General features: G+C 35.5%; 1 protein-coding gene across 12 annotated transcripts in view; it reads right to left on the reverse strand.

The window, feature by feature from the left end:
- Positions 1-23,589, reverse strand: part of LOC115223565 (rho guanine nucleotide exchange factor 28) — a 490,764-nt gene that overhangs the window by 62,317 nt on the left and 404,858 nt on the right. For all 12 annotated transcript variants that reach the window (XM_036511308.1, XM_036511277.1, XM_036511280.1 and 9 more), the window contains 3 exons: positions 18,321-18,381; positions 17,262-17,323; positions 8,459-8,487 (listed from right to left, as the gene is read on the reverse strand). In XM_036511308.1, coding sequence (XP_036367201.1) covers positions 8,459-8,487; positions 17,262-17,323; positions 18,321-18,381 — 152 coding nt within the window. The remainder of the gene's footprint in view (positions 1-8,458; positions 8,488-17,261; positions 17,324-18,320; positions 18,382-23,589) is intronic.

Raw genomic sequence — 23,589 nt, forward strand, 5'->3', positions numbered from 1 at the left:
CAAACTTGTCTCTCCAGCTTCCTTTAACCTCTGATACTAAGCAGTATGTTTGTGGGTGGTTAAAGGTGGCACACAGCTGCCAACAAATATTCAAGAGAGTTGAAATACACATACTTCTGTTCCCCCCATCTTTACTGCTACATTTAGTACAGACAAACTGTTTACAAACATATCATATACTGTTGGCTAAAAAAGAACTATATCTATATTCTATAGTATATTATAGCAATGACATGAAACCCTGTTAACAAACAACTAGTCTTTCATATACATATATATATATATATATATACTGTAGCATATTATAGCAATGAAATGGAACCCTGTTAACAAAATAAACTGGTAGCTGGTTGTTGTTTAGCCTCTACTCAACCTTAAGGTGTTCTTTTTGGGATATATGAACTACTTATGACATATATATATATATATATATTTATTTACACACACACACATATATATATATATATATATATATATATATATATATATATATATGTATTTACACACAGATATATATATATATATATATATATATATATATATGGTAAACTACGAAGATATATATACATGTATGAGTATATTTGTAAATTATATGCTTTGAAATTACAAACTAGTATTATATAGATACATTACACATAACACTGTATCTGCAATGTTTTGTAGAATTCAGTTGTAGCTACGTTAATTCTGTCTTCTCTAAGGAAAAGACCAAAATTCTCATGTGTGTGTGTGCGTATCCACGCGTGTGCGCGCACTAGATTGAAGAGGAAAAGTACTTCTGAAGTGACCTTATCACATTCGTACTTCTGTTTAGCGGCTCCTGCTGATAACATTGCTGCCTTGTGTTTGCCTCACCATTACTGAATGTAAACAAGTTTGTCTGTTGCTACAAACTCTTCTCTTTGTCATCTTGACTAATTCTCAGATAGGTTTTGTTTATCCCAACACCTCCAACATAATACAGGTTAGTAGTAGCTGAGCCAACAAGGATCCTCTTTGTGGTCACTTAACATGCTAGAAAAAAACAGTAGAATCTTCCTCAAATCATATTTCATTGTCTCAGAAAAGAAGACATAGAATAATAGAGGTCCTGAGTTTTCATTGTCATGACTGAAATATCTGTGATCAAAAGTCAGCTCAATCAGACTTGGAGTCAAACAACAACTGGTAAGCAACCACCCAGAGATAGCTACCATGCGGATCTTGCTTTGCAATAAATCAGGCATGGGCAACCTTTTTGAAGATGTGGACCAAATGGAACATCTTTTGTCATCAGCCAGGCCACACTACTAAAAGAATTGGCAGTAATTTTTTGCTAGGCATGCCATTCAGAAAGTCCTACAGGCATCAGTTTCACCATGACTGTTATAAATCACATCCTACCAACTCAGGAGAAAGAAAAACTCAAAGTATGGCCTAGATTTCCCCAAAAAGTCAGGGTGCTAACAGGTCGAATACTTTCAAGCAGAGCAGAGGCCAAACAACAACAACCAGCAGCAGCAGCCAGTTTATTTTGTTCAAATAATTTCATAATATAAAATCAATTAGAATTCAAAAGGTTCCTCTCTGCATGTATAAAAGATTGGACTGCAACCATGCTTCGTCACAACCTTGAAGGGTTTAGTTGAACAAATCAAGCCCAGTACTTATTTCTCGAAAGTCTGGTACCTATTTGTTTTATCAGTCTCTATTGCTGAACTACTAATTACAATACAAGGTGGTATACAAATCAACACCAGTTACGAAGCATTGGTGAGGAAGAAATATAATACAAAGACACATAGATATATACATGTGTGTGCATACACACACACACACACACACAAAATGGGCTCTTCTCAGTTTCCATCTACCAAATCCACTCGCAAGGCTTTGGTTGGCCTGGGGCTATAATAGAAGACACTTGCATAAGTTGCCATGCAATGGAATTGAACCCAGAACCACAGGACTGAGAAGCAAATTCCATAACCACACATCCACACCTGTATATCTAATTTTTAGAAATATATGTCTTTTTAATAGAGAAACCATCTTTAACATTAAAGAATGTATCATTGATTGCCGTCAACGTAAAGGGAATATGACTAAGACACAGGAATATTTAGTTTCTCACACAAACACACACAAATTCTAAAACTAAAAAAAAAAAAGAAGAAAACGGTTTAAGAATCAGTAATGAGATTTTTGTTAAGTACATAAAACATTGATTTACTGTTATTATAGTTCCGTAACTAAGCAACAGCTGAGAAAATAAATTAGCAAAAAGTAAGAACACTGATCTGAAACCATTTCTTGTCAGAGAACAGCAACAAAAATTAATTTCTTCAGCAAGAAAAAAAAACAATATCTAGCTTATATCAAGGTAAGATTGTCCCACTGGTCATTCACATCCTCTACAACATTAGTACCTGCTGTCGCTTGAAAGTAATATGTACGTATAAGAAGACCAACTGGAGCCATTGACACAAACTTGAGTAAATAATCAAAGGAAATAAAATGATTTTACATGTCAACCTTACAAGATAGTGTGAAACAAGAACAAATAGATAATGAGAATTGAAAAGCTGAATGAAGTGTAGGGTAAACTAAAGTTGCTAAATACAAGGAAAAACTTTGAAGATACTTAAGACACTTTGAACAAACACTGCATACAGCCATGTGCCTTATCTAGCTTTTTAGTGATTTCTCTCACTGATGTCTTCTTCAGGTAAGAGAATAACATTTATAAGGGTATTTTACCAGTTATTTAGAGCTGTAGACATTAACTCTTAGCAGGGTAATTAAGTAAAGTCAAAAGATGTTAAGTCAGGTAATTATTTTTATGGATGACAATTTGGAATCTGTAGATTCTAATCATGCTTTGTCTAATGAGAATATTATGGCCAATCACAAGTCAAGTCATAAAAAGGAAAATGGACTGAGTTATTTCCCACATATCTTCCATTTTCGTTTTGAATACCGCCAGAACTTAGAGAAACTCTGAAGAACCAAAGCTAAATCTTGTTTCACATTTACCACAGACATATTTGAATTGCTAAAATCATTGACAACTCTTGTTTTATTACTACCAGAATCAGTAACAAGGTTACATACTGAGGTTACAGGCATAGCCGGTGGTTAAGAAATTCACTCTGATACCATGTCACTTGGGGTTCAATCCCAATGAGCAGAACTCTAAGGATGGGACCTTTCACTGAAGCTTTATGAGTGAAATTTGTTGGAAGGAAACTGTGTAGAAGCTCATCACTAAGTCCATTCTTAATTTTGGGTGGCAGATTTAATTGATCATCCAATTTAACACATTCACCCGGTGCTTGGAGGTCTTTAGCCAAGTCCAATCTATTGCAAGCTATTGAGCCAAGTCTCCAGTCTAAAGATAGCAACCTTTCTTTCTCCCTCATCACCAGCAGTGAAGGATCTGGAAAAGGGTCTTGGGTACTGACTTTCTTAACTAAGCAATAAACAAAAATCCCAAAACCTACTACAGAAAAAAAAAAAAGAATCAACAAGTTTTGAATTACAGACTTCAGAATGTTTTTACTCTCAGAGGATTTAATAATGCTGACATAAAACTGTAGCAGGTAGAAATCATAATGAAGTTGCAAATTTGATTCACTAAAAGCTTCTTTTTTTTTTTTTTTTTTAATACATAATTTATCATTTTACTAATGTTTATTAAGTCTGCAACATTGTAGCAGAAAGATAAACAAGTTGAAACAGTTTTACAACAACAACAAAAACTTAACTATGAAGCTTATGGATAAAAAAATAGAAGGCAGCGAGCTGGCAGAACCATTAGCACACCGGACGAAATCCCTAGCGGTATTTCGTTTGCCGTTACATCCTGAGTTCACATTCTGCCGAGGTCGACTTTGTCTTTCCTACTTTCGGGGTCGATAAATTAAGTGCCAGTTATGCACTGGGGTCGATGCAATCGGCTTAATCCCTTTGTCTGTCCTTGTTTCTCCCCTCTGTGTGTAGCCCCTTCTGGGCAATAAAGAAATAGGATAATGAAATAGAACTGCACTAATCACTTGCATTACCAATTCCTTTCCAATGACACATGATACATGAGGGGCTTAAATCCACCTCATATGTCATTGGACTCAAAATGCAAACCCATGCTATAATATATGTCAAACTTTTTTGATTTACTAACACTATCAATAACAATGATGATTTAGTACGTAAATAAATTAGTGACTAAACTAAGCAACATTAACATATTTCAAAGTATTTTTGTTCTCGGCATGAATAAAACAATAGCCATTAATAATTTAAGCATGAAAAGAAACACCATATGTTTGGTTAAATAAGATCGACATTTACTATAAACACACACACACACACACACACACACTGTGGAGTGTATCTTTCTGCTGCACTGCATAATCTATTTCTCATTATTTCAATTTATCTCCTTTTTTAGATCTCAGTGACATAAACTAGGTTCGATGTGTGTGTGTGTGCATGTATGTATGTTTATTTTATTTATGCACCCTTTTTCAAGCCTAGCCAGGCTCATGGGCCTGGTTTCTGTGGCATACATGTTTCCCCCACCCAGCTGGATGGGATGCCAGTCCATCGCAGCGTTATTCAAGAAACAGGAAGAGAGAGTGAGAGGAAGTTGGGGTGACAGAGTACAACAGGGGGTCACCACCACCCCCTGCCAGAGCCTCGTGGAGCCTTAGGTGTTTTCGCTCAATAAACACGCACAGCGCCCGATCTGGGAATCGAAACCGCGATCCTCCAACCACGAGTTCGCTGCCCTATCCACTGGGCCATTGTGCCTCCACATTGAATGTAAATGTATGTATATATGTATGTGTGTATGTAAATTCTCAACTAGAACAAATATTCTTCATTTCAAAGATTCGTAGAAAGCAGGGACTAAATGACCTGCAACAAAGAGGTCCTGTTTTTTTCCTCTAAAAGTACAATAGGAAACGACCCTATCAAACATATTCTGCTAAAATGTAAAAAAAAACCATCACAACAGTTGTATTACAACTTGTTCTGTACTACTTTCGTAAAAACCTAAAGCTGTGAAAGCGTTAATTTACCATTTCAATAAATAAGGAATGAATATGAACGGAAATAATCCAAAAAGCAGAAATACAAATTGAAATGACATGTTACAAAAAAGTCCAACTGAAAACCAACAACAGAATTGCGATTACAACATATAAAACATTCTCAATAACAACCAAACAATAACATTTATGAAAACATCCTCTCCCATCCGACACTTTGCAGAGCAGCATGTGTAGCAGCCGGCTTTCTCTTTTTTTTTTTCTTCCTAATGAGAAATGTTGTAATAGTAACAAGAGACAACGGCTGCATTTGTTAGTGAAAGACGCCTACAAAAGGTAACCATCTCCCACTACCAACAAAACTGATCAATACAATCATTATTATTGGCAAAACCAAGAGATAGAAAGCAGGGTCTAAATGACCTACAAGCAAAGGACAAAACTGAGCTCATAAAAACAAAATAGTAATAATAATACTCAAGCTACCTATTCCTGCCTGACAACATATCTTAAACCACTCCTACAGTCTATCATCCATTTTATTACAAACTTGATCGTGTGTGTGTGTGTGTGTGTGTATGTGTATATATATTTATATATATGTATATATACACACACACACACAATATTATATATATATATATATATATATATATATAAACCACCCAGTACAGCAGAGATCATTCAACAGAACCTGTTATATTCTTCACTGCTATGGTATTATGAGAGGTAACAAATGGTTAATCGTGTGTGTGTATGTATGTATGTATGTATGTATATATATATATATACATATATAAATTAAATTATATATATATTGCTCAAGGATGGACAAATACAATAGTTTAATAAACAAGCCGTTTGAAAGATGTTAATTAACTGAAAGATTTCAGTACAGATGATAAAAAAACAATATCATTTACAATTTAGTTGCTATGAAGTCTAAAGGTAAACGAGTTCAAATTAAAGTGATCAAGAGAAAACTAGCAAAACTGCTGATAATAGATACAACTGTATAAACCCCTAGACAATATGACTTTTTAAACCTTTAGTATTCACATTTCTTTGTGAAATATAATGCTTATTTATTCCCGTTCTTTTGAATTAATCCTGCATTGTCTTGTAGCTTTAAGATTTGGATAATGTGATTGCACATTTTCAGAATGATATTGTAGGGAAGGTCTGAGATATTGGATTTGGTCAGTTTAAATAATAAAGGGTTAAAATATATGAAAAGTAAATGCAGGTACAACCTAATTTTCTCTATTTATTTATCGTTATCTGATCAACTTCAGTGTTTGAAATCAAACTGTACTTCATATCACTTTAGAAGAAGTTGTTTACCATCTTTAAGCAACATGGGAAAGCTATCATAAAACAACCATTTTAGGAAAGTGAAACTAAACATGAACACTAACAAAAGAATAAAAAAAAACCTTTTGTAGTTTGGGAATCATTTACATAACTCACAAAACAATCAAGCAAACTAGTTTGAATTTACTGAGTCAAAACCAACCAGGTAGGAAGCAATATTCAACATATATTTTGGAATAAAACTTAACTAAGTCATACTGTTAAGTGTCTAGTCAAGTATGAGTAATATAAGTTTTATGTATCCTGAAGAGAAACATGCAACCTCCAACTGAAGAGGTGGAACTGAAGTGCTATAAAAAGACAACAGTCCATCTCTCAACTACTTAATGTAAGAAGAGCATTGCAGTTTGCTCATAGCATTGTGATACAGAAGTGAAACAAGAAATAATGAAGGGGAGTTTCTAACAATGCAGAAAGGAAAGTTGAGTAACATCTTTAGATTTCAAGCTGAAAAACTATCCACTATCAGAAGCAGGGCCTTTGTGCCTGGAATATACAAAAAGTTTACTCAATTTTACCTTTTAGTGTATATCCACCTAATATCAAGAATCTCAAGATGACCCTCCAAGTTCCTAACTTTAACAGCCCTTATAACTTTTTACAGACAGATTTAAAAAGCTAACACTGGATCAAGAACGAATTGTTTTTACAAATGAATATCCTTTGTACTGCTACACCATACAAAAGTCAAATTGAAAGTGAAACTTTCTTTCAACAAAGAATGTTGAAGAATTAATAGGTTTTGCTCATTTTACAAACATAACAGTAATTTCTTTTTTTTTTTTCAAATTGTAAATATATTTCAATTGTTAAATATCATAATATTTTCAGCTTAATAAACTGAGTTAAACAAAAACTACAGATAAATTTGAGCTTGGCAACCCCAAAGCCATACCCAGAAAATTTTAATTGTTTAACTGTCTTCTTTAGAACTTAGGTTTAGTTTCAGTATACTCATGCTATATTTCCTGAAATTTTATTTTTTTTTAAATCTACTTGACTAAATTCAACTTAAAAGTACTAGTGTCATATTTTCATATGATTCTTTCTTCCTGTTTGTTCCTTCTTTATATCGAAAGCCCAAATATGATTTACAATTATTTGAGACGTTTGACTAGAATGCTTGGTCTCCATTTCAGCATAAATAAGACAACTTGAAACTGCATTTCTTATTGTAACATTTTCATAAAAATAATACAAATGAAATGATTAAACACAACACTAACCGAGAAAGCATATTGCATCACCAGAATTTCAGGTCATCACACTCTCAACGCTCCAATTCATAAGAGAACTGTTATCAAACTGACTTTTTAAAAACTCCTTAAAAAAAAAACCCTAATGTCCTGTTAGTGCTAACACTAACTACATAATTTACATGCTAGTTCTTTTTAATCCTTTAACATCTAAAACAGCCATATCTGGCCCAAATATTCTCTGTTTTATGTTCAAACTGGCCAGATCCAGGTTCCCACACCTACCCTACAATATCATTCCAAAAATATACAAGTACATTATTGAAATATTAAATCTAAAAGATAATGCAGGATTAATTCAAAACAAAGTGAATAAATAAGTATTAAATTTGACAGAGTAATCTGAATGCTAAAAGATTAAATATGCAACAGATTTGAAGCAGAGAAAACACTAGCATGTACCGAATCCTCTAGGGTCCTACACGGGCAAGTTGTGAGAATTCTTGTGGGATAAAAGGCAATGTCAATCTTAGAAAGCTGAGAATGCAAAACTTTGATGTAGCAAAGATACAGCCTGATATCCAATGCAATCGTCTATCCTTTCCACTAGACTTTGTCATTGTCATAACAGAACGAGTGGACGACAGAAACGGTAATAGGCCACCACCTGCAGCTTTTTACATTCCGAAATAAAAAATTTTTCAAGGTTGACTTTGCTTTTCATTTTCAGAAGGTCAATAGAATACATATTGATTAAGTAAGTAGGATTGATTAAATAATGTATGGCTTTCTGCCAATATTAGAAACTGTTATACAAACAACAGCAAAAACAGAATCAGTGGTTTGCATACTTACTCTGGCCATGTCTGTGAGAGATTTCCCTCCTGAAGAAGAAAAACAACAGAAGAAACAATAAATAAACAATATTAATTCAGTTTACAGCAGGGCATCACTTATTTAACATTATATTCAAAACCTTAATTATTTGAGTCACATTCGAATTACAAGTCAAAATCTCTACCTAAACATGATCAAAATGTTACAAAAAATGTAAAATAAATTTGCAAGCAAGGGAGTTAAGCTTATTAAACTCTCGACCAATTTTTTGGAAAATAATGACAATGCTGTTAGGAGGAGATCTAGTCTTTAGTCAACTGGAGAAAGCAATGGGTATTTCAGTCTTATTAGATCTCATCAATAAAACGTTTCTACTTCAGTTAGGCATAGAACCACACACACACACACACACACATACACACAATGAAATGGGCCAAAAGAAAATATCCCATGAAGCATTCTACAAGACATGTAGTAGTACTAGTAGTAATGATGGTGATGGTGGTGGTGGTGGTAGGGTGCTGCCACCATCTTTGCAAAAAGTCCAGTGTTCAACCATTCTTCAGGTAATCTTTCTTCCAAGTCACTTGATGAAAAATCACATCAGTCAATGTCAGACACTGAGGCATGCATGGAAGGAATAGATATTTTCATGCAGGTTATCAACTCCAAAACCTTATCCATCATTAACTTATCAATCAAATCATTGAATAAGTTACCATTCAAAGAGTGATTGACAGCTATTTTACAAAGAAAGTTGTGATTTTAATAAAAAAAGTGTCTAAAAAAACAAAAATCACAAAAACTTAGCAACCAGTGGGTTGATGTTAATAACAAATGTTACTGAATGTAAATATATGAGAGGAAAAGATGTCTCCTACTGTGACCCTGGGCCAACTAGGACCTTGTGGGTGGATTAACTGAGGAAAGCTCATTGCATGTGAGTGCACCCTTGCCTAGACATCAAGTGATGGTTACAAGTGAGCATCAGTGTCATACAAGTGAGACACTGTTCATTTCCAATTATGTCTGGCCAAGGGGAAGATATTATCTTGTTTGGAAACAAGTGATGGTTGGTGACTGGAAGGGCATCTGGCTGTAAAAACTCTGATTCAACAAATTCCATCTGACTCATGCAAGCATGGTCAAGTGGGTGTTTGATGATGAGGATGATGATCTAAGTTCAAATTCTACTGATATTTCGTTTGTCTTTCATTCCACTGTGGTCATTAAATGAGTACCACTGACGTACTTTTGATTTAATTTTACTACACACCCACCTCTAAAATGTGTCTTTGTGCCTGAGTTAGCAACCGTTGTCGTCACAGACAGGAAGCTTTGATAATTTGTATATTGAATCCAAACGTGTAGTATAATGGTTGCAGTTGAGACTTGCAAATAATATGGATATAGTTCCTTCATAATCAAGTAACATAATACAAGAATATGACCCAAAAGCTCAAGTTCACAAGCTGCTTTCAATTCTTAATACTCTTGAATACATTCCAGACCAGTGTCTGCAATCAAGTTGTCGATGGAAGTGTGATGACATTTTCCTCTTCTTACATCACCATGAAATGGATTCCACAAGACTAATTTGGATGCTTCCAGTTCAGGGTGGTACACGCAGCAACCAGATAGTCACAGCCATCTTTGCCTGATCATCTCACTAACTTTTATGGCAGGTCTCCATAAAGGCATTCATTTGTCGTGTGTTGTTACCATTTACACATGTAGAGCCATTCATAGCATCCTTGTGTAGCCTGTTTAATAATTCCAATGCAGTGATGATGGACTGACAAATGTGGCAGGTGGACTTTGTTGCCTCAGCCATGATGATGATCTTGAAAAGGGGTATGAATGTCTCACAATCTAAATCTTCTTCTTCTTAAAAATTTGTAGCTCTCAGTTTCTAAAAATATATTGCATTACGTATCATTGAACAAAATAAGTATATCAAATGGTGCTGGTGCCATGTAAAAAGCACTCAGTCCACTTTATGAAGTGGTTGGTATTAAGAAAGGCATCGTTACCAGCATCGCCTTACTGGCTCCTGTGCCGGTGGCATGTGTAAAAAGATTCGAGCAAGGTCGTTGCCAGTACGCCTGACTGGCCCCCTTGCCAGTGGCACATAAAAGCACCCACTACACTCTCGGAGTGGTTGGCATTAGGAAGGGCATCCAGCTGTAGAAGCTCTGCCAGATCAAGATAGGAGCTTGGTGCAGCCATCTGGTTCGCCAGCCCTCAGTCAAAATCGTCCAACCCATGCTAGCATGGAAAGCGGACGTTAAACGATGATGATGATGATGATGATGCAGTTGTAAAAGAAAAACCTGCGAAAACAGACAATGAAGCCTGATGCAGTCTTCTGCCTAACCAGCTCTTGTCAAACCCTCCAACCCATGCCAGCATGGAAAACAGATGTCAAATGATGACGATGATAAAACTCTTGAAAGTTTTTCAAATTTTCCATGACACAGTCTCGTGGAAACAGTAGCAAAATCTCTCTGAAACCACACCCTACTTGAAAAAGGAAAAAAGCCAAAAAAAAAACAGAAGAGACGGCATAATAGGTTCACCAACCAGGATGGTCACAGTTGAAATATCTTTGATTTATGTCTATTCAATCATGGCTCACTTGTGACTAAATGACAGCAACTGGAAGGATATCATGTCTCATTTGAACTCAACTGCTGTTACATCTACTTTGCCATATTACAATGGGGGACTAGCTTTACAAATCTGAATATCTGCAGGAGAGGGTTGTTTTACCCCAAATCAACTGCTCAAACAGACTGTGACCATCTTGTATTTCTCTAACTCTTTTTGGAGGTGGAGTTACCCAGCTACATTGTATCTGGAGTCACGTTATGGTGTTATTTTTTTCAAACAGTTAAAATATGGTCTGAAGATGATCTGGTGCTTATTTCTACAATGTCAAACAACAAGGTAAACGCTCCCTTTGTTGTCACTTTCTTCATAAATTATTAGAGCAGGTGTTAACTTTCCTTTCAATACTAAGATGAAAGTTGAGCTTATTTTGGGTGGGATAAAGACAAAACAGTTAACAAGTGTTTTATATTATATAAAGTACAATCATTGAACAATACGACAAAATAGGAATTTTTTAAAAATCCAAAACATTTTCACCATCATTTACAGAGAAAGATGAAAGCAAAATAAAGACAAACTATCAGATTAAACTTCATAAAACCTTACCAAATTGGTCAAAAATTTGTGTTATATCACAGAGCAGAATGACCAAGAGCAGAATGACCAAATCATTTCAGTACATGTACGATCATAGAAATTATTTTTTTTTTATTCTTTTACTTGTTTCAGTCATTTGACCGCAGCCATGCTGGAGCACCGCCTTTAGTCAAGCAAATCAACCCCAGGATTTATTCTTTGTAAGCCTAGTACTTATTCCATCGGTCTCCCTCAGCCGAACCGCTAAGTTACAGGGACATAAACACAACAGCATCGGTTGTCAAGCGACGCTGGGGGTACAAACACAGACACACAAACATATACACACACATACATATATATACATATATACGACAGGCTTCTTCCAGTTTCCGTCTACCAAATCCACTCACAAGGTTTGGTCAGCCCGAGTAACTTATAAGTTTTGTGTAATACTGGAGTTATAACACCAAGTCATATGATTGGTAACAAGACAACCAGGTTTTAGTGTAACCGACCAGGCAGTGGGGCTTCTCCCACAGGTAATACAGAAATACTAAAACCAAGTATTCTTAGATGTCTTTCAAAATTCAAGGGAAAACATTCAGGGGTTAAATAAATTAATCAGCCAAGCCAAATATGAACTATAAATCCAGTTTATTTACCTATGGGGTCCAGAAAACAAGCAATCAAGAGTTGTTTAAGGAGAAGAATGTGAAGTAGTAGAGTGATAAATAGTGTTTTATGTCAATGACTAAATATCAGTACCCCTGTGGTGGTCAAAAGAATGAGTAGTATAAAGGGTAAGATAGGTAGGTATAGCGCAACAAATTAATAAATAAAAGAAATATAGGTCAGATGAGCAGCTACTAGTGTTTCTTTCCTGACCTTCTTGGGTATTTATTTCTTAGATGTTCTTCTTCACCCTGACCTCTTCTCATCTTAATTCTGACCTAAAAACTGACTGGAGAAATGTATCAGAATACTAAATAATTTTAGGAGAGTCGATAAGTAGAACGTTTTCAGAGAAGAAGCCCTGTTCTTGGAAGTGTTTCAGCCCTAACTCCTTTTCTGAAATTACAAAGAGTTTCAACTTCACATTTCACGCATTTGCAATCAATCTATCATACCACCATCACTACAGAAAATGACATTGTGTGGAAGAAAGGAATCAATATAAATTAGCATTCATAATCTAGGAAGAAAGCAAAAAAAGCCAAAAGAAAAAAACCTGATTTCATATTAAGGCTTTGACAGAGAAATAGCAACAAGCAGAATCAAAAACCAAGTCATGGATAGACTGCTCATCAAGAACTCACTCTCACAGACAATACAGAATCCTATTATAATTTACAACTGTGGTACAAGATTACAAATGAGCAGGGAAGATATGTAGTGTAGCAAATTGCACTCACTACCAGTATATAACAGGTACTTGTAATAACAAAGCAAGAGAGATGAGAGGCAAAGTCAACTCAGAACATAAAGAGATATGATACTGCATTGTATTTCAGTTCCACTACTTCCGTTATCCCACCACCGCTGTCGTACTAAAAAGTTGGTAAGTTAGCTAACTAACTTTGTTTATAATACCTTGCCATAATAATAAGTTCTTACATAAATAGAATAATAAGGGAAATGAGATTGTATTGAGTCTATTCTAAAAAAAGCATTAGTCACATAACTGAACAAAATTAAATCATAACTAAAAATAGTAACTAGGCCACAAACTCAACTTGTTTAGAGCATATTCTGACTCTGGCACATGCCACATCTGCCACAATAATCTTAGTAGCTGCACAGACACGGCTACATAAGCATTCCATCCCTACGGCAACCACCTAGATACCGATACCTGCTCTACACAAATAGACTAAGAGAAGCACCTAGCAAATCCACCTTCTCTCTCTCTCTCTCTCTCTCTAACAGCAATATCAAAAACAAAATATAACTAGCATACTCAGCAACATAGACATACCACAGGCATAGAAGACGAAATATTAGGAATTACCTGCAGTATTCACACACACACACAAGAAGGTAAAACAATACATACACACATGAAGTAAGACAAGATAAAACACACACACGCACATACACACTCTCTCCAGAAGCATCCACAAGCATCCAGAAGCATCCACAGGCAGATCACATTTAGCAAAGAACAACATAACATATATTACGTCAGACTTGGTTGGGCCTCTGGGCCTCCACAAGTTACAATAAACTACAAAGAATATAGAAATACAACACTTCCCATTATCATGGGCTGCACACAGACTGCACATGATGAAAGAGAACCACTGAAGATGAAAGAAAAGTAATCCATGTTGAAAGACCACCTTGATATGCAAGAAAGCTTTAATCCACATAATCCCAGCCTCTACAAAAGCACCAGGTGCATCCAACTCCACAAAGCCGATAGTACTACTAATTCTATGCAATCCAGATTAAGAAGGAATAAAGCACAAACATTGCAGCAGTATCAGGGACCCCCATAAGGGCCAAACAATGGACTTAGATGCACACAATCAAAAATATAGATGAAATAACAACTTATGGTATTCAAACCAAATCTATATGGCCAGCCACTGCTATGACCACCAACAGAACTAACAAGTATACACAACAACCTACATTTTTTTTTTTTTTTCAGATGATAGGATATGATCTGAGGAAGATTTGGCTACTAAATCCAGCAGGCCAAGCAATCACATTAGATTCCTTTATGAGATCGAAAGGTTTCATTGTAGAACAGAAGACAAACAAGAAGTAAAACACAGAACACTTGGAGGCACTGCATTCAGCCTAAACAAAAATCTGCTAATTATAAACTGTATGTAGCCTAGTGGTTAGGGTTTTGCACCCACTGTCATAAAGATTGTGGTTTTGATTCCTGAACCAGGCAGTGTGTTGTGTTTCTGAGCAGTCCACTCAACTGTAAAGGAGTTCCAGCAATAGCTGGGAAGCTTATCCGGTGACGGACCAGCATCCTGTTCAGTGGGGAGTGTTGTAATCTCAGCCATATGCCATGGGAACTGGGTTAAGATCCGGCTTAAGTCCTAAGGTTCATGAAAGACTGACTGAATAATACATTAAACCAATCCTGGATTTGCCAGAATGACCTGAGAGCCTAATATCTCCTACAACAACTACACACACACACATACAAACCCACCCTGAAATGGGATCAAAATAGTGCACACTCCATCACAGGTTGTCTAGACCAGTGATCTCAAAACCTTTTTCATACGCGATACACTTATATTCTTCTCAGAATTCAGTGGCACACCTGAACTAAAAATATAGGATAAAAACTATATTCAGGTTACACTGTGGCACACCTAGCATCACCTCATGGGACACCAGTGTGTTGTGACATACTGGTTGCAGAGCAGACCATGAACAAAGTGAAATGAAATATTAAAAATGAAAGAACATCAGAACACGAGAAGAGAACAGTTTGTGAACATTACAATTCAGCCCTTACAAGAGGGGCTGAAAAGTTCCTGGCTTTAAGGGCATTGCGAAAGGCCTGGTTGGAGGCCCAACCTTCCAAGTTCTTTACAGGGTTTAGAAAAACCGGAGGACTGCTGCAATAAGTGTGTGAATCTGAGAGGGAATATGTTGAATAAAATCATAATGAACAACTGATTCTCCTGTATTTCCTTTAGCCAAAAGCAAAGAACTTCTAAGCACCCTCATTATATAATCCCTGCCACCACAATCACCATTTAGATATCCAGATATAGTTATTCCTTTCATTCGATCCAAGCAAAATAAGGAAAAAAATAAAACAGTAGCAGCAACAATAATCCTTGTTTGGGGATAGCAGACCAATGCTAAGTATAAGAGAATGGCTATGACACATTCCAATCAAACCCAACACTACTGTGGCCATAAGGAGAACCTACTTGGATGGAAGAAAATTCAACATGCCTTGTCTACCATACTGCTTACCATCTCATAAACTAGAGCAGAGTCTGATTAAAAGAAGGTGTATCTGGGACAATGGATCTGTGGAATGCACCAAAGAGATGCTCAGTCAGGGATAACCTGGAGCTAAACAACAAACAGAACACTGGAAGAAACATAGCACTGATACACTGCATCCAGTAAGTACAGCACTTCAAGCACTTCCCTTCAAATTAGCTGGGCTTCTGCCTAAATTAGAAACAACTATTTTTATTATTTTTAAGGCAGCAGAGCTGGCAGAATGATTAACATGCCAGGCAAAATGTCTAGCGGCATTTTGTTTGTCTTTGCGTTCTGAGTTCAACTTCCACTGAAGTCAACTTTGCCTTTCATGCTTTTGGGGATCGACAAATTAAGTTCCAGTGAAACACTAGAGTCGATGGAATCATCTGGGCTCCTCCCCCAAAATTTCAGGCCTTGTGCTTTTACTAGAAAGGATTATTAATAATAATAATAATAATATTCAAGGTAGCAAGCTGGCAGAATCATTAGTACACTGGGCAAAGTGTTTAACAGCGTTTCGTCTATATGTTCTGAGTTCAAATTCCACCGAGGTCAACTCTGCCTTTCATCTTTTCAGGGTCAATAAATTAAGTACCAGTGAAACACTGTGGTCGATGTAATTGACTAGTCCCCTCCCTCCAAAAAGGTCAGGCCTTGTACCTTTAATAGAAAGAATTATTATCATTGAGTGAGAGAGCAGCACATGCCATCAAAGTGACACTGAGGTATGAATATACAAAGCTCAATATACCCCTCGTGACTATCCATCAGAAAAAAAAAAGGCACAGGATTCATAAATTTTAGACTAAAAATGCTTTTGTTGTCCAATGAAAACTGCATAATACCAGAACACTTTTCCATTTTTGTAGGTACAAGATATATATCTAAATCGTTCTAATATTTTCAGGTTCAAATGCACACAAGAATTAATTGTAAATTATATTTCTCTCTCATCAATAGTATAAATTTTCGACTCAATAAATAAAATAAAACTTTTGTATGCAGGGCTCATTAAAAATAAGCATGACCATTGCTTGGAAGTAACGGCCCAAGAAAATCTACCTCAAATATATTACAAAGCAATAATATTCATTTAAGCAATAAACAAATATAATTTTTCTTATAAAAAGATTAGTTTCTTTTACTCTTGAAATATCTAAAGTGTTTTAGAGAATAACAATAAAATAACTATAACCTACAGACATCTTCGAATAATGTATATTGTAGATGGTAACACTTCAAGAATACTTGGATCAGTGACCTTTAAATATAAACCAAAGAGAATTGGTGGGGAGGGCTTGCACCCTTGCTTGACAACCAGTGTCAATGTGTTTATGTTCCTGTAACTTAACAGTTCAGCAAAAGAGACCGATAAAGAACCATGCTTCAAAAAAGTAAATACTGGGGCCCGTGCATTCAATTAAAATCTCAAGGCCCCAGCACAGCCATGGTCAAATGACTGAAACAAGTAAAAGATAAAAGTTATAGAATGTGCTCATTCCAAAGACAATAAGGGATGAATTGGTTGCCATTTCTAACAGTGAAGTGATCACACGTACATGTAGCTTTGTTAGTTCCTATTTAATGCATCACCTTGATATACAATTATATACTCAGTATGAACATCAGATTGGATATTAAAAAGCAAATTTACCAGTGACCAGGCAGGGGCTGAAGAAGATCGTTTTGAACTATCCAAACATTTGGAAGATTGGACTGGAATGAGAAAACAGAAAAGTTAATTATTACAAAAGAAATACACATAGTCACTAATAAGGCAAAAAATTAGTAACCGTCTTACATTTTGAATTTTTTTTTTAAATCATTTAATCCTTTCGTTACCAACCCGGCTGAAACCAGCTCTGGCTCTGTAGTACAAATGTCTTGTTTTCATAAGTTTTGAATTAAAATCTTCCACCAAACCTTAGTCACAATTTATGTTCCTAACACCAGCTGAATGATAACTAAGTTATTTTACTAAATTCCTTGTTATATTTAAAGTAATTGAAAGAAATACAGAGCATCCCAAAATAAATACAGTAACAAAAGGGTTAAAACTGATAAAATAATTTTATCATACTTTTAATTCTTATAGATGAGAAAGACTTATTGGCGGCGGCAGGAAATGAATAATTAAACAAGTCTGTTTGGATTTCAGTATTAATATTTTATGAAACGATATTGTTATTTATCTAAAATATAAGAAATAAAAAGTGTAGCAGTAATCGGTAAGTTATTGTATAGAGTTATATAGATCGGGATAAACTCACAGATCTACTTTTCCCCAAAGAAATGTAACTGCCAATTCAAAATGTCAACATTTTGAACAGAATTTGGCATTCTGCTGAATTAAAATGAAATCCAATGAGCATATACAGCGAAGACTTTTATTATTAATGTTTAAGATTACAGGAGCCAAGAATGGAAGATAAAAAAAAAAAAGTTGCCTTCGAAGAATTCCAAATATACATATATGAAATATAAGGACTGAGCCTTTCTACAATAAGCACAAGGCCTCAAATTATTTGGCAGGAGGCATTGCATCAACCCCAGTATTTGACTGGTACTTATTTTATTGACCCCCAAAAGACGAAAGACAAAGTCAACCTCAGTGAAATTTCATCTGAGACCATAAAACCGGAAGAAATGCAGCATAAAGATTTGTAAATGAAATGCAATGTAACAAAAATTACAGCATATAATGGAAACTAACCTGGAGCACTTGGATACTGCTTCTCTCGAAGACCATGATTGCTGCCTTCTTGAAGTGTTGCCTGTTAAAAGAATTGAAAAGAGACGATATTTTATTTACAATAGCTGACAAGTCTATAAACAAAATACGGTTTACCTCCTCCAAAATGAGCAAATTATTTTCAAATATTATAAATTATATAAGTTCAAGTTATGGAGTTTCTTATAACCCATTAGAACACCACTGAAGATTCTATCCCCATAGAGTGATATCAGAGGCAAGTCGGTTTATCAAATGCCACCCCCTCTTCAAAAAGGAGTTGAACTCAGAACTAAAAGCAATGAAAACCATATATCAATTCTATTATGCCACTTTTGCTTGCAGTAGAGAATTATTTCTACTTTGCAAAGATTAGGGCATTTAACAGTTCAAGGTCTAGGCAACAGATACCAGGCAGAACTTAACCATTCCTATATACTATGTTAAACATAAAAATAAAAAGATGAAAATTGAAATGTTAATAAAAAAAAATATGAGACAGATTAAAGTTTCAAGTTATTCAGAAATATACATTCTTGAATACACCACTTGTATTTTAAGTAAGAAAGGCTTGTTTTATCACAAACAATAAATTTTAATAGTCTTCTGGACTTCTGTAACTATTCCCATCCGTTATTTTTAATTGTCCAACAGTTGAAAGCAGTGGTTCTCAACTCGGGTCCAATATGACCTTTCAGGGTCCATACCAGATTTTCTTGTGAAAATTTATATGCAATAAATTGATTATGCTTTTGCAATACACAACATATTTAAAGCTTTATTTTTATAGAATTCCTAACAATATTAAATTGTAAAAATATAATAGGATTTTTTAAACGGCTATGAGAGTCCACCCAAGTAAAATAGGAATTAAAGGGATTCAGAGGTAAAATAAATGGTTGAGAACTGCTGGTCTAAAGCATTAAAAGAAAGATGCTTTTATAAAATTAGGCAACATATATACACTGAATACAAATTTCTGAACTATAATGAAAAATTACTAACTCAGCCATAAGCTTTGGTAATCTGTGCTTAACCCTTTAGTGTTTAAACCGGCCAAATCCAGCCCAATATATTCTACATGTTTTATATTCAAACTGGTGATATCTAGCCTCTCACTCCTAACCTACAATGCCATTCTGAAAATAAACAATCACATCACTGAAACCTCAAAGCTATAAGATAATGCATGATTAATTCAAAACAATTTGAGTGAAAAAGTATTACATTTAACAGAGTAACCTGAACACTAAAGGGTTAATTTTCATATTGATCATCAACAAAATGTCTATTTCACCCTACTTGCATGGATCAGATGGGATCTGCTGCAGCAGATTTTCTACAGCCAGACACTCTGACTCTCATCAACTCTCACTTGTTTCTAAGCAGGCGAGGGTTGAGATGAGAGGCAGAGTGTCTCTTCTAATTCAGACATGCTTTCAAAGGAGATTGGAAACAAATACACCACTTGTAAGATGATGTTTCTTTACAATTAGTGCATGTTGTCAAGGTTAGAACACACACACACAATGGGTTTCTTTTTGGTTTCTGCCAGCCAAATTCACTCACAATGCTTTGGTCAGACTGTTGCATATGTTGCACACTGAGACTGAACTCAAAACCATGTGGTCGCTATACCTGCACCGATTAATATGTAAGGCAGCTTCATAAATTTATAAAACTAAACACCCAAACAATTCATTTTATGTTTGTTTATTGGAAAGGTTCCTTGCTATATACATTTGATATCTCTCTTTTACTCTCTTTTACTTGTTTCAGTCATTTGACTGCGGCCATGCCGGAGCACCACCCTTAATCGAGCAAATCAACATCGGGACTTATTCTTTTTGCAAGCCCAGTACTTATTCTATCGGTCTCTTTTTGCCAAACCGCTAAGTGACGGGGACGTAAACACACCAGCATCGGTTATCAAGCAATGCTAGGGGAACAAACACAGACACACATACATATATATATATATATATATATATATATATATATATATATATATATACGACAGGCTTCTTTCAGTTTCCGTCTACCAAATCCACTCACAAGGCATTGGTCGGCCCGGGGCTATAGCAGAAGACACTTGCCCAAGATGCCACGCAGTGGGACTGAACCCGGAACCATGTGGTTGGTTAGCAAGCTACTTACCACACTGCCACTCCTGTGTGCAACTTCATAGAAATGACAAACAGTAAACTAAATTAAAGACATATTTGAATTATCAAATTCTTAAAATATAAAAATAAAGCCAACAACATCGTTAAACTATGTCTATTAATTAATTTGCTTATGTGTGAGAGTTTTAAATGTAAATTCTTTTCTTTAAAGTATAATTTAAACTAAATCATTCAATTCAATAAAATAAATACATAAAACTGACACTAATTTGGAGAATGTTTACTAACTGCATATAATCTATAGGTCAGATTAAAAGAGAAAAATCAATTATATCAATATTCTCTGCATAAGCCCTTCAAAGCTTTTTTTACATTTCTTTTCCAGGCAAAATCAAATATTTGCTTAGTAAACAAACTGACTGCAACCACAGTTTGTTCAGTCAGGATTCGACAACAAACAATGTTGAGTATAGAGTATCAAATCAATTTATGTCAAATCTGTGAAAACAGACAGAATAGGTGTCTAACAGAAACCAATGAGATAACAATCAACCAATCAAAGCACAAAGGACAGTTTTTTTTCTTCTTTTCTCTCAGTAAAAAAAAAAAAAAAAATCAATTTCGATTGTCAATGTTATACAGCATTATGCTTATACACCAATATTTATTCACATAACCTTGGAAGTGTATTCAGTTAAAGTTAATAGGGAAGAATTTCAAATGCCTATCAGCAATATATCATCATCATCATTTAGCATCCGTTCTCCATGCTAGCATGGGTTGGACGGTTCAACTGGGGTCTGGGAAGCCAGAAGGCTGCATCAGGCCCAGTCTGATCTGGCAGTGTTTCTACGGCTGGATGCCCTTCCTAATGCCAACCACTCCGTGAGTGTAGTGGGTGCTTTTTACGTGCCACCCACACAGGTGCCAGACGGAGCTGGCAAATGGCCATGAACGGATGGTGCTTTTATGTGCCACCGGCACGGGGGCCAGTCGAGGCTGGCAGCGACCACGAACGGATGATGCTATGTGCCACCGGCACGGGGGCCAGGCGAGGCTGGCAACGGACATGAGCGGATAGTGCTTTTACGTGCTACCGGCACGGAGGCCAGTCGGGGTGGCGCTGGCAACGGCCACGATCAGATGGTTCGCTTAACCACAGCTGGATTTCCATTGATGTTGATCGACTTCGATTTTGGTTCTGCTTTCTGATATCTGATTTGATTTGGTTTGATTTTGATTTTTATGTGAACTAATTTGTCACAATAACACAATCAATCATATATTTTAATATTTTGGCTTCATTCGCAAAGAATAATTTATAAAAAACAAATTATACACACAGAGTGTGTACAAATAATACACTGGATAAATTTTTAATAATTTTTTGCAATATCCTTAATTATTGAAAATAGGTTATAACTATTACTTGTTGTATTACCAACAAAAGATAAGATCTCATATGAAATATTTGGTACCAGAAGCTTGTTTTAGTTAAAAATATAGTTACCTTTAATTATAAGAGACTAAACTAAGAAAAACAAACAGAAAAGACTAAAATTAGTCTACTGAACGAGAAATAGATAAGCGATCTGGTTCTGCTGGATGGAAACTGAAAACTTATATAAACATTGGTGATACATCAAAGACAATTAGTTATAATAACCTGAAATAGCTAAAAGCTAGTTTAATCAGTCTAGAAATAACTTCAAGTAAAAAACTGGTTCATACCCAAATGTAGTCAAAATGATAGTGGGAGGGAGTGGAGGGCAGAGGAAAAAAAAAACAGTCCAAAATATCAAATATTCAAAAGTAACTTCTATTAGTAATTTCTAATGTATCAGGAGATTAGGTGCAAAGGTGGCCATGTGGTAAAATGTTTGCTTCCCAGCCACATGGTTACGGATTCAGCCATGTGGCACCTTGGGGAAATGTCTTGTACCGCAGATCAGGGCCAACCAAAACCGTATTAGATTTGAAAGATGGAAACTGAAAGAAGCCTGCCGTAGTGTGTGTCTGTGTATGTGTGTGAGTTTGTGTTTGTATGTATGTCTGTATGTCTCTCTCTCTCTCTCTCTCTCTCCCCCCCTTGTCTTGACATTGCATGATAGTTGTAAAATGACTGTCAGTGTCATACAAGTAGTGCCAATCATTTCCAAAATTCTGCAAGAACATACCTGGCAATGGGGAAATATTATCTTTATTGGAAATAGGTGAGATTTGGCAACAGGAAGGGCATCCAACAATAAAAATCCTGTCTCAATAAACTCTGTCCAACCCATGCAAGCATGGAAAGGTGAACATTAGAATGATGATGATGGTGTGGTGCTCATATAAAGTCAAAAGATTTTTTTTTTAAATTCACAATTTTTACTGAACAGATTCTCACAAATACCAACTCTGAATCAGTTTTCCTAATGATTTACACATCTATAACTCACCTCTATATTAATACAGGTATCCAAAAGCTATTAAAATGTTTTCTCAATTGCTACCAACAAACCCATCCTATATTTTCTTTGTTGCAAATAATTTCACAAATATTTTTCATCCCAGTAATCATATATCTAATTTCTCTCCAAACATAGCATATCCTCAGCTTCCAATTCACCAGCATACAATATCAGAGAAGTTCATTCATTTTAAAGTACTCTTTTCCAAATATCTTTAGAGTATGATAGACCCTAACTCCACTGCTTATTATCAGTTTCACTTCCAACATTATTTCAAATAGCTAAGGTAACACAACTTATTTTCTGCTTGCAGTGATTCATTACTACAGATAATGGCCTTAACAGAAGACTTTGGCACTCTGCCTATTGCGTCAGAACATTTTGAACACTTGAGGTGTTGGTGAACCATCAGTCAACAGGAATGCCACTACAGCTCTTGCACATGTACAGACTGCATTACTCCTACACACAATTGAAATTTTACTTACTATATTGCATTACTTAACAAGGAAAATCCAGTTATTCTATCAAAATCATGATCACTGATTTCTCATCATTCCCTCTTTTTTTTCTTCACTATCTAACCTCCAATGTTATGGACTCCTTTTTCCTTCTCCTTCAGGTTATATACAGCTTCAAGCTAAACGGTCCATCTGCTTTTAACGTGTTCAT

The sequence above is a fragment of the Octopus sinensis genome, linkage group LG2 (genome assembly GCF_006345805.1).
Source record: "Octopus sinensis linkage group LG2, ASM634580v1, whole genome shotgun sequence".
Lineage (NCBI taxonomy): Eukaryota > Metazoa > Mollusca > Cephalopoda > Octopoda > Octopodidae > Octopus > Octopus sinensis.